Here is a 23,920-nt window from a genome sequence, read left to right on the forward strand (position 1 = left end):
GATTGTGGCCGACCCCTCCCACCCTGGACACTCCCTGTTCCAGCTACTCCCCTCCGCCAGAAGGCTGCGGTCCATCATGACCACAACCTCACGCCACAAGAACAGTTTCTTCCCATCCGCTGTTGGCCTCTTTAACAAGGCCAAGGACTCACACTGACTTTAAATCACAATCTGCACAATGACACCCTGCACATTGCAATTTGCACTATTGTATCGTTCTCTTGCACTATCTGTATTTTTAGGTTAGATTGTAAATAATGGCTACTTATATTTTATTTTGTATTCCCCTTAGTATTAGCTAGACCCCCCTTAGTATTAGCTAGACTTTGCTCCTTTTGTATAGTTAGTCCACATATTTAAGTTTCAATATTCCTATATGTTTAATGTATGCACCTCCCTGCCAAAGTAAATTCCTTGTTTGTGCAAACATTCATGGCGAATAAAATCCCTTCTGATTCTTCTGATTCTGAATAGACAGGTTACATGTACCAATTCGTGAACTTTCTCTTATCCTTTTTGTCTTGTGAAGTGTGCATATACGAATCGCGTTCTGTGGCTCATTTCATTTGGACAACGACTCTTACCGTACAATAACAAAAATGGCTTCTTTGGATGTCCACGTCAGAATCTGTGGACAAGAAATTATCAAATATGATCTAGAAATCAAAGCTCTTATTCAGGTAAATGTTTAAAATATTTGTTGTGATCGTGTTCTTCAAATGTTGTTTGCTAACTAGATATTCTGCTATTTCAGGCAGCTCCTGACAGCTTCAAAGCGGGGTTACAGTTAAAGTTACGATATGTCATCTTGCTAATTAGTGAGATTTGTATAGCCTATTTAACGAAACATTCATTTCACAATGCAGTGGTTCTCAGACTTTTACAGTGATGCTGTCCTGTCATTATGTACATGTAGCCTAGACTAACTGACCCGGGATCTGATCAGGTCTTCATTATGTTTTACTTACAATACACACGCCGCTGTAACGTCATGTATTTTACTTTAACCAGGACATTAGAGAATGTCCGGGTCCGCAGGCGGTATTGATGGACCTCAACGCACAGGTGAAGGATAAATTCAACCAGCTACGTCTGAGGATCCAGGTAACATTACGGTTGTCAATCGAGGTAGTTTTAGGTTGGATATTCGACGGGCGCTTCCCAGCTAACACATGACGTTGCGGCAACGTTGCCAGTAAGTGCTCAGTTGGTAACCCGCGACGTTACCTTCTGGCAACGTCGTGGCAACGTCGTAGCAACGTTATAAAGGGAATGTTGCCAGTTGGTCCCATGGGCAACGTTGCCACGACGTCGTTCCTTGGTCGGCTGGTTACGTTATTTTTAGACCAGTGGGCAACGTTGCCGCGACGTCGTACCTTGGTCCGCTGGTTACGTTATTTTTAGACCAGTGGGCGATGTTGCCGCGACGTCATACCTTGGTCCGCTGGTAACGTCATTTCTAGGTCCTTGGGCAACGTTGCCGCGACGTTGTACCTTGGTCGGCTGGTTACGTTATTTTTTGGTCCCATGGACAACGTTGCCGCGACGTCGTACCTTGGTCGGCTGGTAACGTCATTTTTAGGTCCGTGGGCAACGTTGCCGCGACGTTGTACCTTGGTCAGCTGGTTACGTTATTTTTTGGTCCCATGGACAACGTTGCCGCGACGTTGTACCTTGGTCGGCTGGTTACGTTATTTTTTGGTCCCATGGACAACGTTGCCGCGACGTTGTACCTTGGTCGTCTGGTTACGTTAATTTTGGTCCCGTGGACAACGTTGCCGCGACGTTGTACCTTGGTCGGCTGGTTACCTTATTTTTAGACCCGTGGACAACGTTGCCGCGACGTCGTCCCTTGGTCGGCTGGTTACCTTATTTTTGTCGCAGGACAACGGATCTTGAGTGCAATATAGTGGTTTATATATATAAATGTAGACACTGCATGTAATTCATGTGCTGCTCAGCCCCAGCAGGTCATTGGTCATCAATGTTCTCATATGCAGACACATCGTAAATTAAAAAAGACAGAATGTGGAATATAATTTAGTCTTTCATTCTTTACTATAAACATGTACAAAAGCAATCAATGTGTGATGAGTAACATGATTAAGCAAACATTATTTGTAGGCTATAGCACACCAAAGCTGTATGACACACAATGCAAATTTGTGCTCCAATAGTTTTGTAATAGGCCTACAAAATTGTTAAATGTGACCAAAAGGTAAGCGACTCTTAAGAGTTTCATTTTCAAAGACAAGTCATCACAGAATATTAAAATTCTTCCTTAGCAAACCTGCCCCTCAGTCTGCCCCTGAGCAACAACTTTGCGCATGCCCATTTCAAGGCATAGCTGAAACTGGGCTTCCTAAACAGTTTTTGCCGGGGTCCTACCGTCTTTCACACAATGGATTTTACCTGGAAATAAGTTACTTCAAAGGTGAGTTTCTTTACAGACATAGTTTTAAATATATAAACATATTTTTAGAAATTGGATGGGGCATATAGGTTTGAAATTGAGTTGTTTATAGCGTTATATCAGATTCACATTGTTTACGTTAGAATTTCGCTAGCTAGGTTAAACCCTCCAGAAAGTTGTTTTGAAATACTGAAAATGCATACATGTTATCAAAGTTTAGAGTCTCAAAAATCACCCTCAAAAGAATCAGTGAAAATAAAAGTTCAGAACTGTTAGAAAACCTTGTCCCAAAATAGTTTATTTAGTTAGCTAGCCCTGAATTTTCAAAGACGCTAGCGCGTGGCTGATCACGTTCACAGTCGGTCATGGCATGCACAGCAATGGCGTCTGTAAAAGTATCATGTCACTAATTCTTCCAATTTGTACATGACATTTGTTTTTGGATAAGTTTATTCGTTTTAACCTTTAGATGCGTGAGTTCTAAATATTTCAGACACTTTCACCAGAGTACGTGAGTTATTTTTCCAAAACGGAAGGTATGTAGCTTTAATTAGCTTCCGTTACCTAGCAACCTAAGATAATACTCGTACCAATGCTACTACTTGCTAGTGTTACTTGTTAGCCTACTAATTGTACATTTTGAAGCCATACTGTAGTGTTTATCATATAGTTTCTGCCCATCGGAAAATAGTTGGTTGGAATGTTCAGAATCACACATGTGCGATGCTACGCTGTGGGGCCCTGCTTTCGAACGATCACATATGTGCGATGCTTCTTCTATATCAATATACTAATAGGCTACTATGTACGTAAACTTCATTCCTCTTTCATTTCTGTACAGGTGATCCGACCACCATCACAAGTACTGTGTCCCTTGGAAATTATGGTAAAGTAATGAATGACCGTTTATAACAGTGACAATAATTGTATGAGCCATGGCAACCCTAAAGGCTATGCTTTGAAGCAAAAGTATGACTTAAAACGTTTGCATCACCAGATGCCATACCTCTAGGTGTCAACTCTGGTCTGGTGGAGGAGAACCCATAGGGTGCCCCGGAAAACAGCTGGCAGCCAGGCAAGTGCAAATATAAGACACTCAAAAAAATACTCATACCATTGCCATTGTAAGGCATACCTAATTGTAAGGCATACTTAAGTTGTTCTGATCGTGGGGGGAAACATATTTGTCAAAACAACAAATGTTGTCTTACTAATCCTTTGTATACCCCATTCAGCTGTACCATCTTGGGCAAAGACCAATCAAGGTAACATTTGTTATGTACATCAATGTTACAGCTAATCTAGAAGAACCACAGTGTATGCCAATCATGCAAACTCTTGTAAACTTGTTTTACTTGTCTTTAATTACAGACACATTACAGGTTATGCTCCGGAAGATGGAGACATTGTAAGAGAACCAGCGAGAGGCTCTCCTGTTCAGGCGACCACAGGGCAGACACACTGAAGAGGTGCCAGTGATGGACCTACAGGTGGCCCAAACACAGGCTGAACTTCAAGACCTTGAGGAGCGCCTTAAGGTGCTGGAGTTGCGAAAGAGAGCGGTAAGTGTTTGGAGATCCCACAAACTATGGCTTACACGCATTCAACGTTCACATTGGTGCTGACAATAAGTTCATGACTTCTAATTCCAGACGCTGTGATGAAGTAGAAGACGGGACTGGGAGAGAAAGCTGTGGAGCTCCGCATAGAGGAAACACTCAAACACACCCCGGCAGCCCATTCAAAACCAGCCAGGTGAATGAATCATGTTTGCAACTTCCATATCCAATCTTTCACATGGCTATGACACAAATCTAGAATCACATAATATTTTAATTGATGACGTATATTATTTTAGATGTGATTTTTTTAATGACTTGTATAGCCCCTTTTCACACGTGCGATTATGTTAATCGAACACTAACTTATTTTGTGCTTCCTTGTCAGGGCCAACAGACAGAACTCATAGCGGGGACTGGAAGAAGATTTTAATTCATTTTTTGCACTTTGTTTGTTTGGCACTTTTGTTTTGCAGTGTTTGTTTTGCAGTGTTTTTTTTGCAGTGGCACTTTTTATCACGTATGTATATATTTTGGCCATTTTAGTTTTTTAATTGTAAATGTTACATGCATACTTTGTGCATTGTCATTTTAGCAGACGCTCTTATTTACAGTAAGTACAGGGATATTCCCTGGAGGAAAGTAAGGTGAAGTGCCTTGCCCAAGGACACATCATTTGGCAACCTTCTGATTTAATAGCCTGATTTCCCAACCGATCAGCCATCTGAATCCCCTTTAGTATAGGTAGACCACATATTTAGGATTCCTATATGGTGAATGTATATACCTTCCTGCCAAAGTAAATTCCTTGTCTGTGCAAACTTTCATGGCGATTAAAACACTTTATGATTCTGAAATGCTGCCTCGTTTATGATTTAGCTTGAGTCAGGCTACACATCACACAAACATATTCCTCCTAACGTTGGCTATCTATTATACCAAAACAAGTAGCCTTCTGGGCAAATGAGGTCTGCATATGAAATATAGGTTACTTCATAATTAAGTAAATTGTTGATGTTGCAGTTACGGACTAGCAACGTCACAAAATTACGTTGCTAGGAGGTCGCCGTTACGGACTGGCAACGTCACAAAACAACGTTGCTAGGAGGTCGCAGTTACCGACTGGCAACGTCAGAAAATAACGTTGCCACGACGTCGCGGTTACGGATTGGCAACGTCCCAAAACAACGTTGCTAGGAGGTTGCGGTTACCGACTGGCAACGTCGGAAAATAACGTTGCGACGACGTCGCGGTTACGGACTGGCAACGTCAGAAAATTACGTTGCTAGGAGGTTGCGGTTACGGACTGGCAACGTCGGAAAATAACGTTGCCACGACGTTGCGGTTACGGACTGGCAACGTCGGAAAATTAACGTTGCCACGACGTCGCGGTTACGGACTGGCAACGTCACAAGATGACGTTGCGGCAACCTACTGGCGCCCCACAGATGCACGGTCCCGCAACGTCGCCAAAGACGTTGCGGCAACGTATGTTTGGTCATCGCGTGACGTTGCGACAACGTCAGGGCAACGTAAATGTGTTAGCTGGGTTAGCGCGTTCCACCCTCAGTAGCTTTCAAACCACCCAGTGCCTAAATTCCAAATAAAAGTCATAATGTTGGAAAAATAACGCACAACATTGCACACAATTTATTTCCACGATTTGGCCCTTAGTTCGCTTTACAAACTTGTCAACCATGTAGAAATATTCTTAATCCTAGATCATGGGTCCCCAAACTACGACCCGTGGGCCGAATACGGCCCGCCCACGCATTTAGACCGGCCCTCTGAACAGTGCCAGATAATTATTTTTTTTTAAAATAAAGTAAAACAGTTCACACTGATTAAGGAGTGGCGCCGCCAGGAATTTTGGGCCCCATGACAAAAAAATCTAATTGGGCCCCCTCTGCGCAGCTGTTGTCACCACATCTACCTGTCCCATCAAAAGCTTACATTAATTACATTACTCTAATTAAAGGCTTGCAATTGTCTTGCTACTTGAAGTTCAATACTAGTAGTAGCACAATATTTACTGCTGGTGATTTGTTCATGCAAGTCTGCATGTGTACATCAACATCATCTCTGCTGGCCAGTGCCCTCAAAAAAGCCTCCCTGTCCCGTCCGTCCGTCATCTGCCGCTTGTCCGAGGATCGGGTCGCGGGGGCAGCGACCTAAGCAGGGAGGCCCAGACTTCCCTCCCCCCGGCCACTTCCACCAGCTCTTCCTGGGGGACCCCGAGGCGTTCCCAGGCCAGCCGAGAGACATAGTCCCTCCAGCGTGTCCCGGGTCTTCCCCGGTGCCTCTTCCCAGTGGGACGTGCCCGGAACACCTCACCAGGGAGGCGTCCAGGAGGCATCCTAATCAGATGCCCGAGCCACCTCAGCTGGCTCCTCTCGACGCGGAGGAGCAGCGGTTCTACTCTGAGCCCCTCCCGGATGACCGAGCTTCTCACCCTATCTCTAAGGGAGAGCCCGGACACCCTGCGGAGAAAGCTCATTTCGGCGGCTTGTATTCGCGATCTCGTTCTTTCGGTCACTACCCATAGTTCGTGACCATAGGTGAGGGTAGATCGACTGGTAAATAGAGAGCTTCGCCTTTCGACTCAGCTCCTGCTTCACGACGCCGCACCGATGCGCCTGTCGACCTCGCGCTCCATTCTTCCCTCACTCGTGAACAAGACCCCTATGATACTTGAACTCCTCCGCTTGGTTCAGGATCTCCTCCCCGACCCGGAGATGGCACACCACCCTTTTTCGGTCGATAACCATGGCCTCAGATTTGGAGGTGCTGATTCGCATCCCAGCCGCTTCACATTCGGTTGCGAACCGCTCCAGTGAGAGCTAAAGGTCACGGCCCGATGAAGCCAACAGGACCACATCATCCGCAAAAAGCAGCAATCCTGAGGTCACCAAACCGTACCCCCTCAACGCCCTGGCTGCGCCTAGAAATTCTGTCAATATAAGTTATGAACAGAATCGGTGACAAAGGGCAGCCCTGGCGGAGTCCAACCCTCACCGGGAACAAGTTCGACTTACTGCCGGCAATGCGGACCAAACTCTATATAACTCTCCACTGTTTTATCCACTTGGTTGGTGCTCCTAACTTATCTGATGAATAGCTTTTTCTTTAACATCACGTGGGTAACTGGGTGCATGTGCGTTGTGTACTTTGGGAACACATTGCACCAGCGTGTATGGGAAGAAGGCAAGCCGGCAGAGGCAGTGTGATGCTTTGGGCAATGTTCTGCTGGGAAACCTTGGGTTCTGCCATTCATGTGGATGTTACTTTGACACGTAGCATCAACCTTAGCATTGTTGCAGACCGTGGACACCCTTTTTGGAAACTGTATTCCCTGATGGCATCATCATGGCGTCTTTCAGCAGGATAATGCGCCCTGCCTAAAACCAAAAATGATTTGGGGAACTCAAGTTCAAGATGTTGACATGGCCTCCAAATTTCCCAGATCTCAATTCAATCTAGCATTTGTGGGATGTGCTGGACAAACAAGCTGGTGGTGTCTCTGGCTCGTAGGTGGCATGTAACTGTATAACTCGAGACTGCTATCAACTTGGGGTCTCACGGTGAATGCTTTACGAGGCAAAGCATACGTACGCAACCCTCTCCACACCAGGTCGAGGCCCACCAATTGAGAAACATAGGTGTAGGCTATATAAGCCTCCATTCACTCAAAAGTAGACAAAAATGAAAAAGTAGGTCAAATGACCAAGGAGCTATTGAAATTCAAAACAATGATAAACATTGAAATGTAGGCAATGTAGAATCACCCGGTATAAAAATCAAGTAACATACTGTATATGGCTTGTCAGTAGATACACGGAAAGTAGTTTGAGGTCAGTAGGTCACATGACCAAGGAGGTATTGAACTCAAAATTTAATTTAAAATAGTGATGGCCATTTTGAGTCCTATCAGAGAATTGATTAATTTGAGTTTGTTTGTTTGTTTTATTTGGATCCCCATTAGCTCCAGCATCAGCTGAATCTATTCTTCCTGAGGTCCTACAATCTATCATGTGACAATACAATTTACGACATCACATTTCACACCATACACACGACATTATTCAAATTACAAATCATATTTACAATAAACACATTTAATCACACACACAAAAAATAAATAATATTGAGAAGTTGACAAGATTACGCTACTCCAAATAGATTTTTAAATTTATATCATATCTATTTTTGAATAAGATATAATGAAAGCCCTATGACTGAATCTCTCTTAATTGATCTTAATAATTGCAATGTCTTTGAAGGTAATGGTTCTTAAGTGATTTTTTAAAACCATACTGGGCGTTTTGTTGTTTGATGGTATTTGGAAGAGCGTTCCATTCACACATAGCTCTATACCTGACTGAACGTTGAATTGATTTGGTTTTCACCTTCGGTAACATAAAACTACCTCCTACTGCATGCCTTGTTGGATAGTGATGTATCTCATTGCTAAATTATAATTTTGAATATATAGTAAAAGGTGTTTTGTTTATTATAATATTGTGTAAAAAGAACATTAGTGAATAAAAAAATCTGTTTTTAACTGTAAACCATGAGAGGCTTTCATGCATCTTAGCCACATTCGATCTAAACCCACATGGGAGAGCCACACGTGCCGCTTTATCCTGTATTACTTGTAGTTTTCTTATATTAATTGTTGAGGTGCTGGACCAGACAACAGAACAATAATCAAGGTGTGAAAAAAACAAAGCATGAATTACTTGTTTGACAGTCTGTGGTGTAAAGTGTTTTGCACACCTTTTAATAACAGACAAAGTGTTGCCCATTTTAGTTACCAGTTTTTGAACATGTCTATCCCAAGACAATGTATGATCTATCGTCACTCCCAAAAGTTTAGCCTCTTCTCTTTGCTCCACAGAATTCTTCTCTATACTGAGTTCAAGTTTTGGTTTGGAACATAAAGAAAAAGGAGTTCCAACCACTAAACAAGTTGTTTTAGATATATTGAGAATCAATTTGTTACTCCTTATCCAGTCCACCACTAACTGTAGCTCTTTTTGTAGGTTTGTATTTAAATCACCAATATCAGTTCCTGCTAAATATATAGTGGAATCATCAGCAAACATTGAAAGACTTGCTTTATCTAAAACCAATGGAAGATCATTGGTAAAGATTGAATAGAGGAGCGGCCCAAGACAACTTCCTTGAGGCACGCCATGTTCCACAACCCTTACCTCTGAAAAACTTCCATTAAAGTAAACTAATTGTCTTCTTTCTGTCAAATAACTTTCCATCTATAATAATGCGGTTTCCGAAAAACCATAATATTTCAATTTTTTTTACAGTAAATCATGATCAATGATATCAAATGCTGCAGTAAAATCCAGCATTACAACACCTATTATTTTCCTTTCCTCCATATCCTTAAACCAGTCATCTACCATCTGAGTCCGTTCACCAAAAAGATTTGTTCACTGATTCATTCACTGACACATTCGATTCGTATGTCCTTGCGGCAGCCGAAGTCTATGCGTGGAATGCCCACTGAGATTACACTAAAACATAATTGTGTGCTCAAGCCTTCAGCGAGCACAACCATTGTTCTCATATGTATTTATTAGGAGCCAAGCAAAGGGCTGCTTATAGGGCACCTATTGTTTTTGTTAGTTTTATTATTATTAGGGGCCAAGCAACGAAGCTTATTATTATTATTATTATACTTATACTAATAGTAATCAAAACATTTCGGGGTAGCGCCACCGCGTGCCAAAAAGTATAATGCAATTTGTAGTTTAGCTCAACAAATATGATTAAACAGATGTAATATTGTAAAAATATTGCCATAACTCTACGATACATATTGTTTAAAAGAAATATTGCGATACATTGTTCCACAATATATTGTTCCACCCCTATTTATTATCACACTAGCATTTAATTATCATGGCAATTACACTGCTGAACTGTAAGTAGCCAAAGTACAAAAAAGCTTAACAAAACCTGTAATTATTACTTGTGAACGAATATCATTCACGTCTTACTAAACCTAGTCACGAGAAAGTGAATGAGGTAAACAAATCCTTTCTGTTTCCTCTTCTGAGCCTATGCGGGTCACGCGAAAAATCAAAGAATTCAAAGAACCGAGTCAGTAAAAGGATCTGAACTTTCCATCACTACCAGCTGCATCATGGACATGGGCACTATTCTACCTCAAGAATAGATGAGGTTGAACAAGTACTTCAGCGATGATATGGAATTTCAATTGTGATCTGAGAAATATAAGTACCAAAGCCACTGACAAGAACTGTCATCACCAGCTGCATCACGGGAACTGCACTGTGTGTCACCGACATCATCGGGGGATCTTCGCCCTATCCACAATTCCAGGAATCTGTGTGTTTGTGTGTGTGCCACCAATTTTCTCATGGGCAATCTATAGTTCATTTAATCTGTATTTATGTGTTTCACTGACATCTTAAGCACCAACTGCATCAGGGACACTGTGCCCTAGTTAAGTCAACAGACCAAGGCTCTATTGAACATAACATCTTTTTTTTTACTAATAATACGAAATGTAAATAGACCAAAACAAAATGTGTGCAACATGTGTCATTGTCTTGGGGTTAGCTAGAACTAGTTTTGAAACTTTTGGGTAAATAGCCTTTGGAAAGAAAAATCTGTATTTATCACTTTGTTTCATTGGTCCGTTCCTGACTACTGTTGGCAGACTTAAGGAAAACTACCAGCAAATATCTGTCAAATATCAAACCTGAAAGGATGGTTGTTAGTCAGACAGAAATAGTTCTCGGTTTGTTAAAGGCTAAGCATAGATGGTCATTGTTTGGCATGGTTTGTGTGATGCTTCATCGATGTGTTCCATACTTATAGAATCTAGAGGAGATGGCTAAAGAGCAGGATCGAGAAACAGACCAGCAGGCCATCCTAAAGGAGACCGAGAGCCAGCACAGACAGATGCTCAGGTGAGGAGTGGGTGTGGAGAAATGGAAAGTGACTGGTGAATTCCGAGTTTGTGTGCTACTGTCACCTTCTCCCTCCCTAGTAACCAGACAGCGTGGAGGAAGGCTAACCTAGCTTGTAAGCTGTCCATAGACATGCTGGAGAAGGATGAGCTTCTGCACGGAGGTGACGGCAACATCAGGCAGAGGTCAGAACCGTTCTAAATCTAACCCTGGTCCTAGCCCTAGCCCCGAGTTTTAGCTTAGCTTAAACCCCCAGTTCTACCCCTGGGCCTAGCCTTTCCCCCCAGTTTTAGTGCCAACCCTGGGTCTAGTGCTAAATCCATATTTTAGCCCCACTCTGGACACAACCCTAGCCCCTTGTTATAGCTATTCGAATCTTACTGTGTCCAGGAAGGCAACCAAGAAGAGCCTGGTGCAGACCAGCAGTGACATCACAGAGAGCCTGATGAGCATCAGCAGGATGATGTCACAGCAGGTTGAGCAGAGCGAGGACACCATCGGCACCCTGTGTAATACATTTAAAACTTTGTGTGTGAAAGAGAGGCAATGAGAAAGGCTCTGTATGACTATGTATTTAAAAAAAACTTTTAACCCCCACCCCATCTCTTCTACCCCCCTCCCCCCCACACACCCACCACGCCTTCTAGCCACCTCATCCCGGACGGTTCTGGAGACCAACGAGGAGTTCAAGAACATGACAGGAACCATCCACCTGGGCCGCAAGCTCATCCTCAAGTACAACCGGCGTGAGCTCACTGACAAGCTGCTTATCTTCCTGGCCATGGCGCTGTTCCTTGCTACCGTCCTCTTCATCCTCAAGAAGCGGCTCTTCCCTTTCATATAGACACACACCCCCAAATATTAACACGCAATATACCACACATGCAATAAATATGGTTCCTCATTCATTTTCAACTTGCATATATGTAAAACCAAACACGTCTGTTTGTCTTTCTGTCACCCGAGATCTTTGCTGCCCAAACCACAGTTACTGATCAGCACTGAACATATAATACTGCTGGCAGAGGGAGGAAAACCTTACTTAGCTTACTAAAGTGAATTCTCTAATTCCTACAGCTTTTTCCAAGGAATGTTGTATATGTTGATGTTGGATACATTTGAGTGTTTAATAATGTAGTTTTTGATGAACAATATCTTGTACCGTCATGTCTTTTTTACGTATTACCAGAGAAGAAGATCTCTGTTATGTACCTGCATCCATGCAGCACCATATGTCTCCACTGGGTAGGAGAACTGTCAACGCAGCAAGGAAGTGGTTTGTCCTAAAGTGGATAAAGATGTTCTACGTTTTATCAATTTCTCAACGTTTTGAAATGATGTAAATACTTTTGTAAGTTCCCTTGTATAGTGAAATAATTCCAAGTATCGAAGTTGAGAAATGTCTATGTCCTGACAAGTAAAAAATTAGGGTAAGTCGAAAACAGACGCACTGGAACTCAGAGTTTGATGCAAAGGTTTATTGGACAGAGTATCCAACAAGTGAGTGTGCTCCCAGGAGCAGACTGGAATTTTGCTCCGGACATTCCTCTTTTATATCAAAACCTTATCAGTTCAGTAATTTTTCTATTGGTACATTACTTTTTGTCACAGATGCATAATGCATTTTACACTATTGGTCTCTCCAAAGGCTTCAGATTACAGGTGCATAGGAAACTGTTGTGTATTTATTGTTACTACAGCTCCCATGATCCTCTATGCCATGGGGGAACTATATCCCTCATTTATCCCTATGGATTTATGGTTACCTTGTAGTCATCACAAATTCTGACCTCATCATTAGTTTTTGGAATACACACAATTGGAGTAGCCCATTCACTATATTCTACTGGACTACAGACTCCTTTTTCTAGTAGTTTGTTTAACTGCTTGTCAACAGCTGCACTCAAAGCATACGGTACTGATCTAGCCTTACAGAATTTCGGCTTAGCATTCTCCATGACTCGCAGTTTTGCTTTTACCCCTGATATAACACCTCGATCAGCATTGAACACTTGAGAGTATTTCTCACGTAATTCTGTCAGTGGATCTGCAACTGGTACATGGTTCACTCTTGACCAGTCTACTGAATCCAATTCCTACCCATTAGAGTTGGACCACTTCCCTTTGACACTAACAAAGTTAGCCTTTGTGTCTGATTTCTACATTGTGCTGTCCCCCTCCCCCCCCCCCCCCCCCCCATATATATTATGATTATGGCCTTGGTAAATCGCATGAGTGTGATCTTTTTTGATCACGAGCCAACAGAATTTCCACTAGCCAAATTCTTTCCGGTGAAAATAAGAACAAATATGAGTTTCACTGAATGCATTTGATCATTTTATAACATTGTTGGCATGAAAAACACAGAAAATGAAGTAAAATGAAGCACAGAAATATGATGCAAGGGTATGTGAAATCACCAACACGTGACTAAGTGAGGACACGATTTATTGTAAATGTACGGTGGCCGACATGTGCAAACGCGCTGCAAACTAAGAAAACACATGCATACAGACAAAACACAAGCAAATTAAGAAAACATCTTAATTAATTTGACAACACATGCGTAGCATTCAGCAAACGCGCTACAAATACGCACAACACAAATACATAAACACGCTGCAAATACGCGTTGCAAAAACGAAAGCACGCAAACCAAGAACGCTGCAGTACATAAACGCGTTGCCAAAACGAAAGCACGCAAACCAAAAATGCTGCATCCAGTTTTCACAACGGAAGTTTTCCAGGCCTCTAGGGGGAGATCCAAGTGGAACATCTTGATTTTCGGCCCCATGGAACGAGAGAGAAAGAGAGAGCATATGAAAAGTTTGGACCAACATCGAAGTAAGTCTTTTGAAAAACTGTAAAAGAGGAGGGGCACGTGTAAAAATGAATACTAATCTTTTTATTTTGCCTCTTTACTTCGATTTTGGTCCCCTTATTCAAAACAAACTTCTCATCTGCCCTCTCTGGTTCGAAAATCACGCTCTTCCACTTAGCGCTCCTACTAGAGGCCTGGAGCTCTTCCGTTGTGTTATCTGGATGCAGCTTTTTTCTGTTTGCATTTGTTTTCGGGGTTTGCGTGCTTTCCTTTTTGCAGCGCATTTCTATATTTGCAGCGTGTTTATGTAGCCCATTTGGTTGTGTTGTATGTATTTGCAGCGCGTTTCTATATTCGCAGCGCGTTTTGCTGAATGCTGCGCATATGTTGTCAAATACATGAAGATGTTTTCTTAATGTGCTTGTGTTTGTCAATTTGCGTGTACTTTGTCTATATTTGCAGCGCGTTTGCACATGTCGGCCACGTATAAATGGCTAAAACGTCAATTCGCATCATGATGAGATTGACTCCTGCCCATGCATTTACAGTAACGTTTTGTCCTAAGCAGGCTTTAATTAAACTGACCCAACTCTTTATTAGGAACAGTGTATATACATTACACTAGACTGTCAGTAAGCAACATAATTTTCTTATGCGTAGACTACATGCGGCAATCCTTACAAAACATGACAACATTTTCATTGTCAAACACAAGCCATTCCCGACCTGTCAGACATTTGGCATTACATTTTCTTTTCTTCGTTTCTCTAGTGCTATCTATATCCTCATCCCCTGCCTCGTTCCTCTTCTCGCCCCCAGAACTTTGTCCTAACAACCGCCGCATTAAGTTAACTTTTTACTTTACTACTCTAGCTAGCTCTTATTACCTCCTATGATCCGCTATGCTTCGTTTGACTTCTTCCTTGTGTTTTCTGGTGGAAACCAGAGCCATAGAAAAAGAGAGTTGCGACACGCTTTGATCTCGCCGACACGTGATCACGTGGTTCATGTAGCTCGCTGTAGTTCCAAAAAGCCCCACTGCTGTCAACTTTTTTGAATGGTTTTCAATGGAGCTGGCCAACGGAAGTCGCTTTCTCAGGCAAATTACGAATGAAACAGGCTCAGTTGAAGAAATCCGATATTCTGGCTATCTTCAGCTGACTCTTATCTACATTAGGCAGTCCTCGCTGACGTTTTTGGTGAACAATGGAGTGAACTGCAACATGTGTGAACACTCACTGCCAGTGAAACGCAGGAAAAAAGCTAGAGCTTTTTTGTCACGTGGTTCCGGTAGCTCACTGTAGTTAAATGAAAACCCACTGCTGTCAACGTGTTTGAATGGTTTTCGGCGGGACCGACAGCAGCACCATCTCGATTCACGGATATTTTCGGTATATTAACACAATATCAATTGGTTACTGGTGTGTTGTATCATGTATGTATGCTACTTTATTAACATGTATGTATAACATTGACTTATAATGCATAACGCAATATTGTGAAGCAGAGCTGGAAATGGCTATGCTAGCCTACATTGTTCCACTTAACGTTTAACCTTCGACTGTTGAAGTAAATGGGATTTGTTAAACTTTTTTTTTCTTCATCAGCCCACTTACAATTTACCACATTAACAACACGTTTGTACTTGATGCAAGTTGAATCTAACCATGATCACCGGCAACTGTTCAATAGAATTTTTTTTAACAGAATATACAACAAGGCAACCAACTGCAATTCAATAAAACATTTTATTGTACAATATGTCCAGTGTTCTTCCACTCCTTTTGTTTGTAGTGAGCAGGTGATCTTAATGTCTGCTTTTCACAAAACTTAGACCGCAGTAGTAGATGCATCTAGTTGAGCTAACTAACTAGCTAGCTATTGAGTGGACCTGAAATTCCTGCCGAGCGTTGCTGGACGATAGGGGACCCAAGGCTTTAATCTGCAATTCATTGTTGCTAGCTATAATCAGATGTACTATAGGCTAATAATAGCAGATTCTGTAAACTGTGTATGCCAAAGAACACCAATAACTTGAACTAATTTGACAGACTATAAACCAACGAACTTCTGGTTGATACACATGCTCTTTAGCTAGCTACAGTAAAAGTGTTGCATAGCTCTACTATAGTCTAGCGCAAACTGCATTTAGAATCTAACAAGCTATAATCTAACAAGCCATAATCTTACAATACATTTTCTCTACAGCTGGCTATATGAAATACTACTAATAACAATTGATATGTGGTGGTTGAAATATGAAAAAATGCAGGATTTTCATCAATTTACCAGCTCACTTGCTTCGGACCCCATAAGCCATATATGGCTCTAACAGCTCTAACTGCATTTAGAATCTAACAAGCTATAATCTTACGAAAATGTTTATCTTAAGTTTATGGAGTTAGATTAGTTTCATAATTCAAACAAACAAACGCAACACGATTCAAACAAACGTAACACGATTCATACAAATATAACACGATTCAAACAAACAAACGTAACACGATTCAAACAAACGTAACACGATTCACAAATGTATTTCGTGATTCACAAATGTAACGCGATTCACAAATAAATGACCCTATTACATTCGTTTGCAACCTGACAAACACAAGTTACAAATCCCTGCATTCGTTGGTGTGAATTAGTGATGTGTCGTTCGTGAACGATTCGTTCATTTTGAACGAATCCTTATAAGGACTCGGGAGTAACGAGTCCTCTCAACGAGTGATTCGTTCATTTCCCGACTCGGTCTTTCTACGAGTCTTTGGATCATTTTTCACGTGACCTGCATAGGCTCTGTAGCTAGAGGAAACGAACGATTCGTTCCTTTCCCGACTCGGTCTTTCTACGAGTCTTTGGATCATTTTTCACGTGACCTGTATAGGCTGTAGCAAGAGGAAACGAACGATTCGTTCCTTTCCCGACTCAGTCTTTCTACGAGTCTTTGGATCATTTTTCACGTGACCTGCATAGGCTCTGTAGCTAGAGGAAACGAATGATTAGTTCCTTCCCCGACTCGGTCTTTCTACGAGTCTTTGGATCCTTTTTTCACGTGACCTGCATTGTATTTTTTAGTAGAGGAAACAGTTTCCTTATTCCCTTTCGCGTGGCCGCTGTTTTAGTAAGACGTGAATGAATTATATTCGCTCAAGTCATCATACTGACTGGTTTTGTTATTTTCACTCTACATTTACACTTACAGTTTAGTGCAGTGTTTGACGTGATAATTAAATGGTAGTGTGATAATACATGACCAAATCATACAAACTCATGATACATTATTTTAATGCAGGAATTTATTTTGAAATAGTATTTGCTGGTGCACATGTCATGCACTAACCTACAGTGGACGTATAGGGGCTATACGTCCTTTGCAGTGGACGTATAGCCCCCAAACCCCCCCCCCCCCCCCCCCCCCCTCCTGAAATGAACAAATGACTCGAAAAAAGATTCGTTCATTTTACTGAACGAGATTCAAAGAACCGAATCAGTAAAAAGAACCGAACTTCCCATCACTAGTGTGAATCCTTGCATTTGTTCGTGTGGATTTTTGGAACTTTCCTGACGCGCTTTGATCCACAAATGCATTTTTTCTAAAAGATATCCTCAGCAGCCTATCAGGTCGTCTCTTCCAATTTTAGCCAATCACCGGAGAATGTCTAATATGGGTAGACGGGCTCTGCGTTAGCCTAGGAAACACGGAAAATGACTAAACATGAATCCTGCCATTCTCAACAATATTTAATCAGGTATGATCATCGGTTTAATAAGATTAACAAGCAATATTTCACCTACATGCAACCAGACGACATTGCTCATGATCTGAAGGAGACGATGTCCGTCATTATGGTAGGTTGTTGAAGTCCACATAGACACGTTAATGTGATTGGCTAAAATTGGAAGAGACGATCTGATAGGCTGCTGAGGATATCTTTTAGAAAAAATGCATTTGTGGATCAAAGCGCGTCAGGAAAGTTCCAAAAATCCACACGAACGAATGCAAGGATTCACACCAACGAATGCAGGGATTTGTAACTTGTGTTTGTCAGGTTGCAAACGAATGTAATAGGGTCATTTATTTGTGAATCGCGTTACAATTGTGAATCACGAAATACATTTGTGAATCGTGTTACGTTTGTTTGAATCGTGTTACGTTTGTTTGTTTGAATCGTGTTGTTTGTATGAATCGTGTTACGTTTGTTTGGATCGTGTTAAATTTGTTTGAATCGTGTTGCGTTTGTTTGTTTGAATTATGAAACTAATCTAACTCCATATAAGTTGGCCATATGAAATACTACTCATAACAATTGATATGTGGTGGTTGAAATATGAAAAAATGCATGATTTTCATCAATTTACCAGCTAACTTACTTCGTAGACACTGAAAATGAATGGGGTTCAACGGTGGAAAATACAATGTTTGGAACTATAGGTTGCATGAGACACGCTTAACTTCCGCATTCCTCGATAACAATGGGAGTCTATGGAAGTGTCGCAACACTCTTTTTCTATGGCTCTGGTGGAAACTATGTTCGTTTCCACGGTTTCTCGCGCTGGTTTCACTTCAACTGCGCGCAGCCAATGGGCGTATAAAACGTTATCACGTAGCATTACGGCAGTGTTCATGGGAAACTCAGGAAATACTGCCAGGGGGATAAATGACCGAGAACCATGCCGAAAACAGAGCCTTATGTATCATTCATGTAATGCCTCATGTATCACCGGCCAAACTGGCTAGTGAGTTTTTATTTACACCCGCCAAAATGAATTTTAACCCGCATTTGGCGGGTTGGCGGGTGTTAATTTAGAACCCTGGCTGTCACTGGTGGACGCCGACCAGAGCGCCAGATGGAGGCATCCACGTCCAAGGTGAAAGCTCGAGCGATCAGGGAGCGTTTAACCGGCCTAAAATACATATTTTGCTCGAGTCGCTAACATGAGTCATGTCTATTGAGCACATAATTCATTAAATGCAAATGTTAGTGGTCGCAGTGTATGGTGGGACAAAGACATGTTTTTTAAATTCATGACTTAGAAAAATGAAGAAGCTGTCAAACACACTGACCGGCTGGTGTTAGTCCACCAAGTTAGTTTACAGCCCTGTAAAGTGGCAATAAAATGTGTTTGTAAAATGTGTTCTTAACCACCCAGCCAAATTTGAATGATTTAAAAAAACGCCAAGTAACTCAAATAAGTCATCAAAACCTTCACGTTTTCTCAGATCTCAAACGCTGGGGGTGTGTCCGCTGAGGTCGCTGAAACCCCGCCCACTCGCGGGAAAGCTGCTCCTCTCTCTACTGTCAAATACCGCTACAACAAAAGGGTTATACTCTACGGAACGCCGTTTTAGTTCAAATTAAAAACATAAATTAATAAGTAAATACATAAGGCTATGAAATAAACCCAAAAAGAGCGTTAATCGCGCGATAAAAAAATTGACGCCGTTAATTTGGGTTTGCGTTAACGCCGTTAATAACGCGTTAAACTGACAGCACTAATTTTTTTTAAATAATTAAATTATATTATAATGTGCGGAAATATATGTGGCATTAGGAAATAAAAGTCTCAATAAATAAATATATGTTGCATTAGGAAATAAAAGTCCCATGAAATAAATAAATGTCGTCTTTACACAAACACATTTTGAAATAAGTAAATCTATGTATTTATTTAAGTAAATGAATTCAGCTATATATTTATATGATGCTATATTGATATATTTATTGCCATCTTTTTTCAGGCCTAGCAAACGTTGTAGTTTTTTTTCACATGCTGTTGCAACAACTACCGAAGTTAGAAAAACTACAACACCACACCGGATCTAGCTGGACCGGAAACAAAACAACAGGCACGCCACACACTTGTTTGGCTTGCAATCCGGCTAAAGCGTAGTAGCAGAGCCCGTTTACGGATATGAGACATTCTATGGTAGTAGGTTAACGTTACGTTTTGAGTGGATGGCGAGCACGAGACGCCGAAATGGATGCCAATAAGATTCTGAATGGAAAGTTTACTTTTAAAAAGTTGCCAAATGGTTCCATTGACAAGAACAAAGTGATCTGTGTGTTTTGTCGTTGTAAACTGAGCTATCATCGCAGCACGTCCAGTCTGAAATACCACTTGATGGCCAAGCACACAGATGATGCGAATTCTCCGCCCCCTCGTCAAAGCCAGTTGATTGCAATGTTGTTTTCAATAACAAAAAATATTTGCACGAAGCAATCCGAACCACTTTTCCATGTTGAGAAGAGCATTACAATTTGAAAAAAGAATGGGACAAAAAGAAATCAAGGGACATTTAGAATAGATAAAAATGTGCGATTAATTGTGATTAATCGCGAATTAACTATGACATTAATGCGATTAATCGCGATTAAACATTTTAATCGTTTGACAGCACTAAAAAAAAAATATATATTTCCAATCCTACATGCAAGCAAGAGGGGCGCGGTTATCTTCAGACCAAAGCATCTGCACAAGATCGAAGGCAGATAGGGACACCTGGATTTGAGAGATGATGGAAGACAAGTGGTGTAAGAGATGGCATGCTGGCCTTCCTAGATTTAGGATTTTGTAGAGGTATTTAAACGTTGAATCACTAATGCAATATCAATGAAAACATAGGGTACATTCGAATAACATTGATTTATAGTTGTCCTGATTAATTGATTAAACATCAATTTGTAGTTGACCGAGTAAACAGCGACGATGTTAAAAAGTAATTGAATTTTAGTTGACTGGGAAATGACAAGATGATTGTAGAGCTAGTTGACTGGGAACAATGATTGAAAAATCATTGAATTATAGTTGACCGGAAAAATGATCGAAAGGTCATTGAGTTATAGTTGACCGGGAAATATGATTGAAAAGTCATTGAGTTATAGTTGACCGGGAGACCATTGTTTGGTAAATCAACGTCAGATGAACTTTCTTCTCATTTGTGGATCCAAATCAGGTAAGCAGAATATTGACAGGGCTCTCAAGTGTCACGCATTGATCGTGATAGTCACTCATTTTGGTCTTTTGTCACGCCCTCCCGCCACACATTGTATTTCTCAGGCAGAAAAAAAATATTAGGGGAGGGGCTATGCTCAATGCCTCCATTGCATCATTGAGGCATGGTTTCAGCCCCGCCCCCAAAAAGTATACCACATAGTTCACAGTCTTTGTAATGTGTTTAAGCAATAGATTTTTAAAAACGTTTATATATTTAGACAAAAACCTCTAAATTCACTTTACATCGACTTGAAGTGTCACTGTCGCCACTGGTGACAGAGCATAAATGGTGGGTCAGTTAGTGAAGGGATTATCACATCCAGACCCAGCTAACCAGCCAGCCTGTGTGTGTGTGTTTTTGTGAGTCTGAGTGTGTGTGTATGTGAGAGAGAAGAGAGGCCTTCTGACAGGCTGTAAGTGTAAATGAGCAGCTGTTGGCCAAGGAGGTCTTCTCCTCTCCATTGCTATTCTCTCTTCTTCTACCCCTCCTCACCTCTCCTCATCTCCCCCCTCCCTTCCTCTTCTCCTTGAGTAAGTTGATTCAGGTGAGATTAGAGGAGAACACCTCTATACCGCTCCTCTCCATACAGTACCTGTCCTAACACATTTTAATTCCAGAGTACAGCGGAATCGCACCCCCCCCCCCACCCCATCTCACTCTTGGTACAGTCCTGACCCAGCACTGACCCCTTCCTCTAGCGAAACCCTGGTGTTTGTGAATTATCCTGGACCTTGTGACTGTGTAGTAAACTCCACGGCAACAATGTAATGTGACAAAGTGAAGCACGGAAACACTGAGGTGCTGTTCTTGAATGGGGGGCTGGGTGGAAAATGGTACGGAAGGGAAGTTGATAAGTAAAGAGGCCTCATATGTGATGTATGGGAAGGGGGTTAAAGTTGGTTTTACTCACTGAGGGCCTTGTGTTTAAACAGGAGTCTCTTTCATCCTGTGTGAAAACAAGCCCTGGGCCTCAAGAAACCATGCTCTGTCGATGACCTACTCACCCACCTCTCACCTACACACACAAACCTTTAACTCATATAATCAGGCTGACAGACAAACACTCCCAGACATCCCATACACACATGCTTCCCTCTCTGTACTAACATCCCTCCAGTGCACTTTTGTACTCTCAAGAGATCTTGTTATGACCATCTCTGAAGAAAACACACATGCCATATCTGATTTCAAAAGGAATTACTGAATGTTCTCTGATTCTAGAATATTTAGCAGGGAGTTTTGAAATGAATATGGATGACCAGGAGGTCTACCTCTAAATGCAGAAAATAAGCAACCATGGGGGACTGTTTGCAAAAATTGGAGAGACAGGGATTCTGGGCTGGTTCTGGGGGTCTAGAAAGAAGGGGGGAGTTTGGGGTTGATCTAGGAAGGGAGAAGAGGTGATGTTTTTGAGAAGGGGAGAAGTTGTGTGTTATGGAGAGGGAGAAATTTTGGGGTGGGAGGCAGGGAGAGACGGGCAGGAGGGTTCTCGGTTGGAGGACATCTAGATGGTATGGAGATGAGAAGAATTGCAGGTTTCTGGTTTGTGAGGTGGAGAGGTTGTGAGTGTGTGGGGGGGCATGAGGGATGTGGGGTCTGACGGGGGGAGCTGTGATCTTACAGGGCCGTTGCTTGTATAGGATCTCCTCCTCTAAAGTGGGAGAGAATGTAGCAGGCCAATTAGTTAGTTGGCTCTTCAAAGGGAACAGTGGTTCGGGTCTTCATCCCTGGGATCCACTTGCAGCTGTGCTGGGGTGGTGAGGGGCAGATGATGGGTTGGGGGGGCAGGGTAGAATGTTTTTCCCCTAGCTCTGTGCCGAGTTATAAAAGCCAGAGGAGCCAGGGGCCTCATTTATCAACCATTCGTACGCACTTATATGTCCGTAAACCGTGCGTACAAATGGATCCACGCAAAAGTAGCAATTTATCATGACGATATTTCTTGGAATTGTGCGTAAATTTAAGAATGGTCAATACTATGCGTAGTACGAACAATTCCAAGTGGTGAAACCATGCAATTGCATTGTGAACTTGCATGTAGGCCTATATAATATTGAAATGAATAATGAAAGCATTTCGCAAGGATTTACATGAAATATTGAACTCAGGAAATATTGTAATGATATAATTGAACACCATGAATGGAGTTGTTAATATTGGCAAATTGATGAAATGTATGATACAACAATAATATGCTCGTTGACCACTATACAAGATTGTCAATTAACACAGAATATCTCATATGAAGATCTGGCTGTGTTAAGAAGATTTAGCACACGCTGCATTTCGTGAAGAGTGCATTTTTAGAGACAGGTATGACTCGGACAGTTACAACAGGCACATTATAGCGTAAACTTCCTGATCGGTCTGCAATCTCACATAGGGTGACCAGACGTCCTCTTTTATCCGGATGTCCTCTTTTCGAGACCTAAAAAATGCGTCTGAGATTCAAAAATTGTCTGGGATTTTGCCTTGTCGGATATTTGTGTTTCTCTGGGTCTTTCACAAACTATTACGCCCTTACAAGTTTTGGAAAAGGTATAGCAATCGCTACCTTTTGGAAAAGGTATAGCAATCGCTACCTTTTCCCAAACAATATTCTTTTTTTGGTGGTCAAACAGTCAAAACGCCGCCAAGTGTTTCAAATAAAATGTTGTGGTTGCACTCAACCTTGGGAAAAATTATTTTTCTTTCCTTTCTTGCTTAATTTTCAATACCGATTTCTAGTTTAACTCTAGTTAAGCTCCCTTTTTATTGGTGGGGATTCAACTAATTTAGATAATATGGGGCGTTTCGTATGCAAATACTTGTTTGTGCACAAGTTTAAGAACAGGTGAGATTAATCAAGGAAAATGTCCTAGAAGTGTGGTAAATAGCGTGTGGTAAATAGTGTGGTACATATTTGCCCCGCTGGACAAGTTATACTTCAAACATGATAAAATGCCATGATACTTAACGTTATGTGCATTGCCACTCATTACATCTATTTAACCGATTTTAAAGTTGCTAGCTTTTTCCTCTGTGTTTCGGTGAAGTTCATTTCTGTTAATTCTGCTCCAAAAAGGTCGAGGAGGACAGTCTTTAATAGAGAACGTGATTCCACATTGATCTGTCACATCAGAATTTTGATTTGGGTCACGAAAGTCTTAATTTGAGTGAGAATGCGTC

At 41.6% G+C, this 23,920-nt stretch overlaps 1 protein-coding gene across 2 annotated transcripts; it reads left to right on the forward strand.

The window, feature by feature from the left end:
- The first annotated feature begins 569 nt into the window (after positions 1–569).
- On the forward strand, positions 570–11,868 carry bnip1b (BCL2 interacting protein 1b). 2 transcript variants are annotated; one of them, XM_047043368.1, is made up of 6 exons: positions 570–680; positions 1,012–1,104; positions 10,840–10,931; positions 11,012–11,116; positions 11,322–11,459; positions 11,579–11,868. In XM_047043368.1, the coding sequence occupies exons 1-6, from the start codon at positions 600–602 to the stop codon at positions 11,679–11,681; spliced, it is 612 nt and encodes a 203-aa protein (XP_046899324.1). In that variant the 5' UTR covers positions 570–599; the 3' UTR covers positions 11,682–11,868. The 2 variants fall into 2 exon arrangements, with proteins under 2 accessions (XP_046899324.1, XP_046899323.1); XM_047043367.1 differs by having other exon boundaries at positions 11,322–11,440.
- Positions 11,869–23,920: the final 12,052 nt, after the last annotated feature.

The sequence above is a fragment of the Hypomesus transpacificus genome, chromosome 20, assembly GCF_021917145.1.
Source record: "Hypomesus transpacificus isolate Combined female chromosome 20, fHypTra1, whole genome shotgun sequence".
NCBI lineage: Eukaryota > Metazoa > Chordata > Actinopteri > Osmeriformes > Osmeridae > Hypomesus > Hypomesus transpacificus.

Coding starts and splice junctions, on each gene's coding strand:
- bnip1b (XM_047043367.1), top strand. CDS start 600: ATGGCTTCTTTGGATGTCCACGTCAGAATCTGTGGACAAGAAATTATC. Junction 1,105..10,839: donor AGCTACGTCTGAGGATCCAG/GTAACATTACGG, acceptor CCATACTTATAG/AATCTAGAGGAGATGGCTAA. Junction 11,117..11,321: donor GACGGCAACATCAGGCAGAG/GTCAGAACCGTT, acceptor TACTGTGTCCAG/GAAGGCAACCAAGAAGAGCC.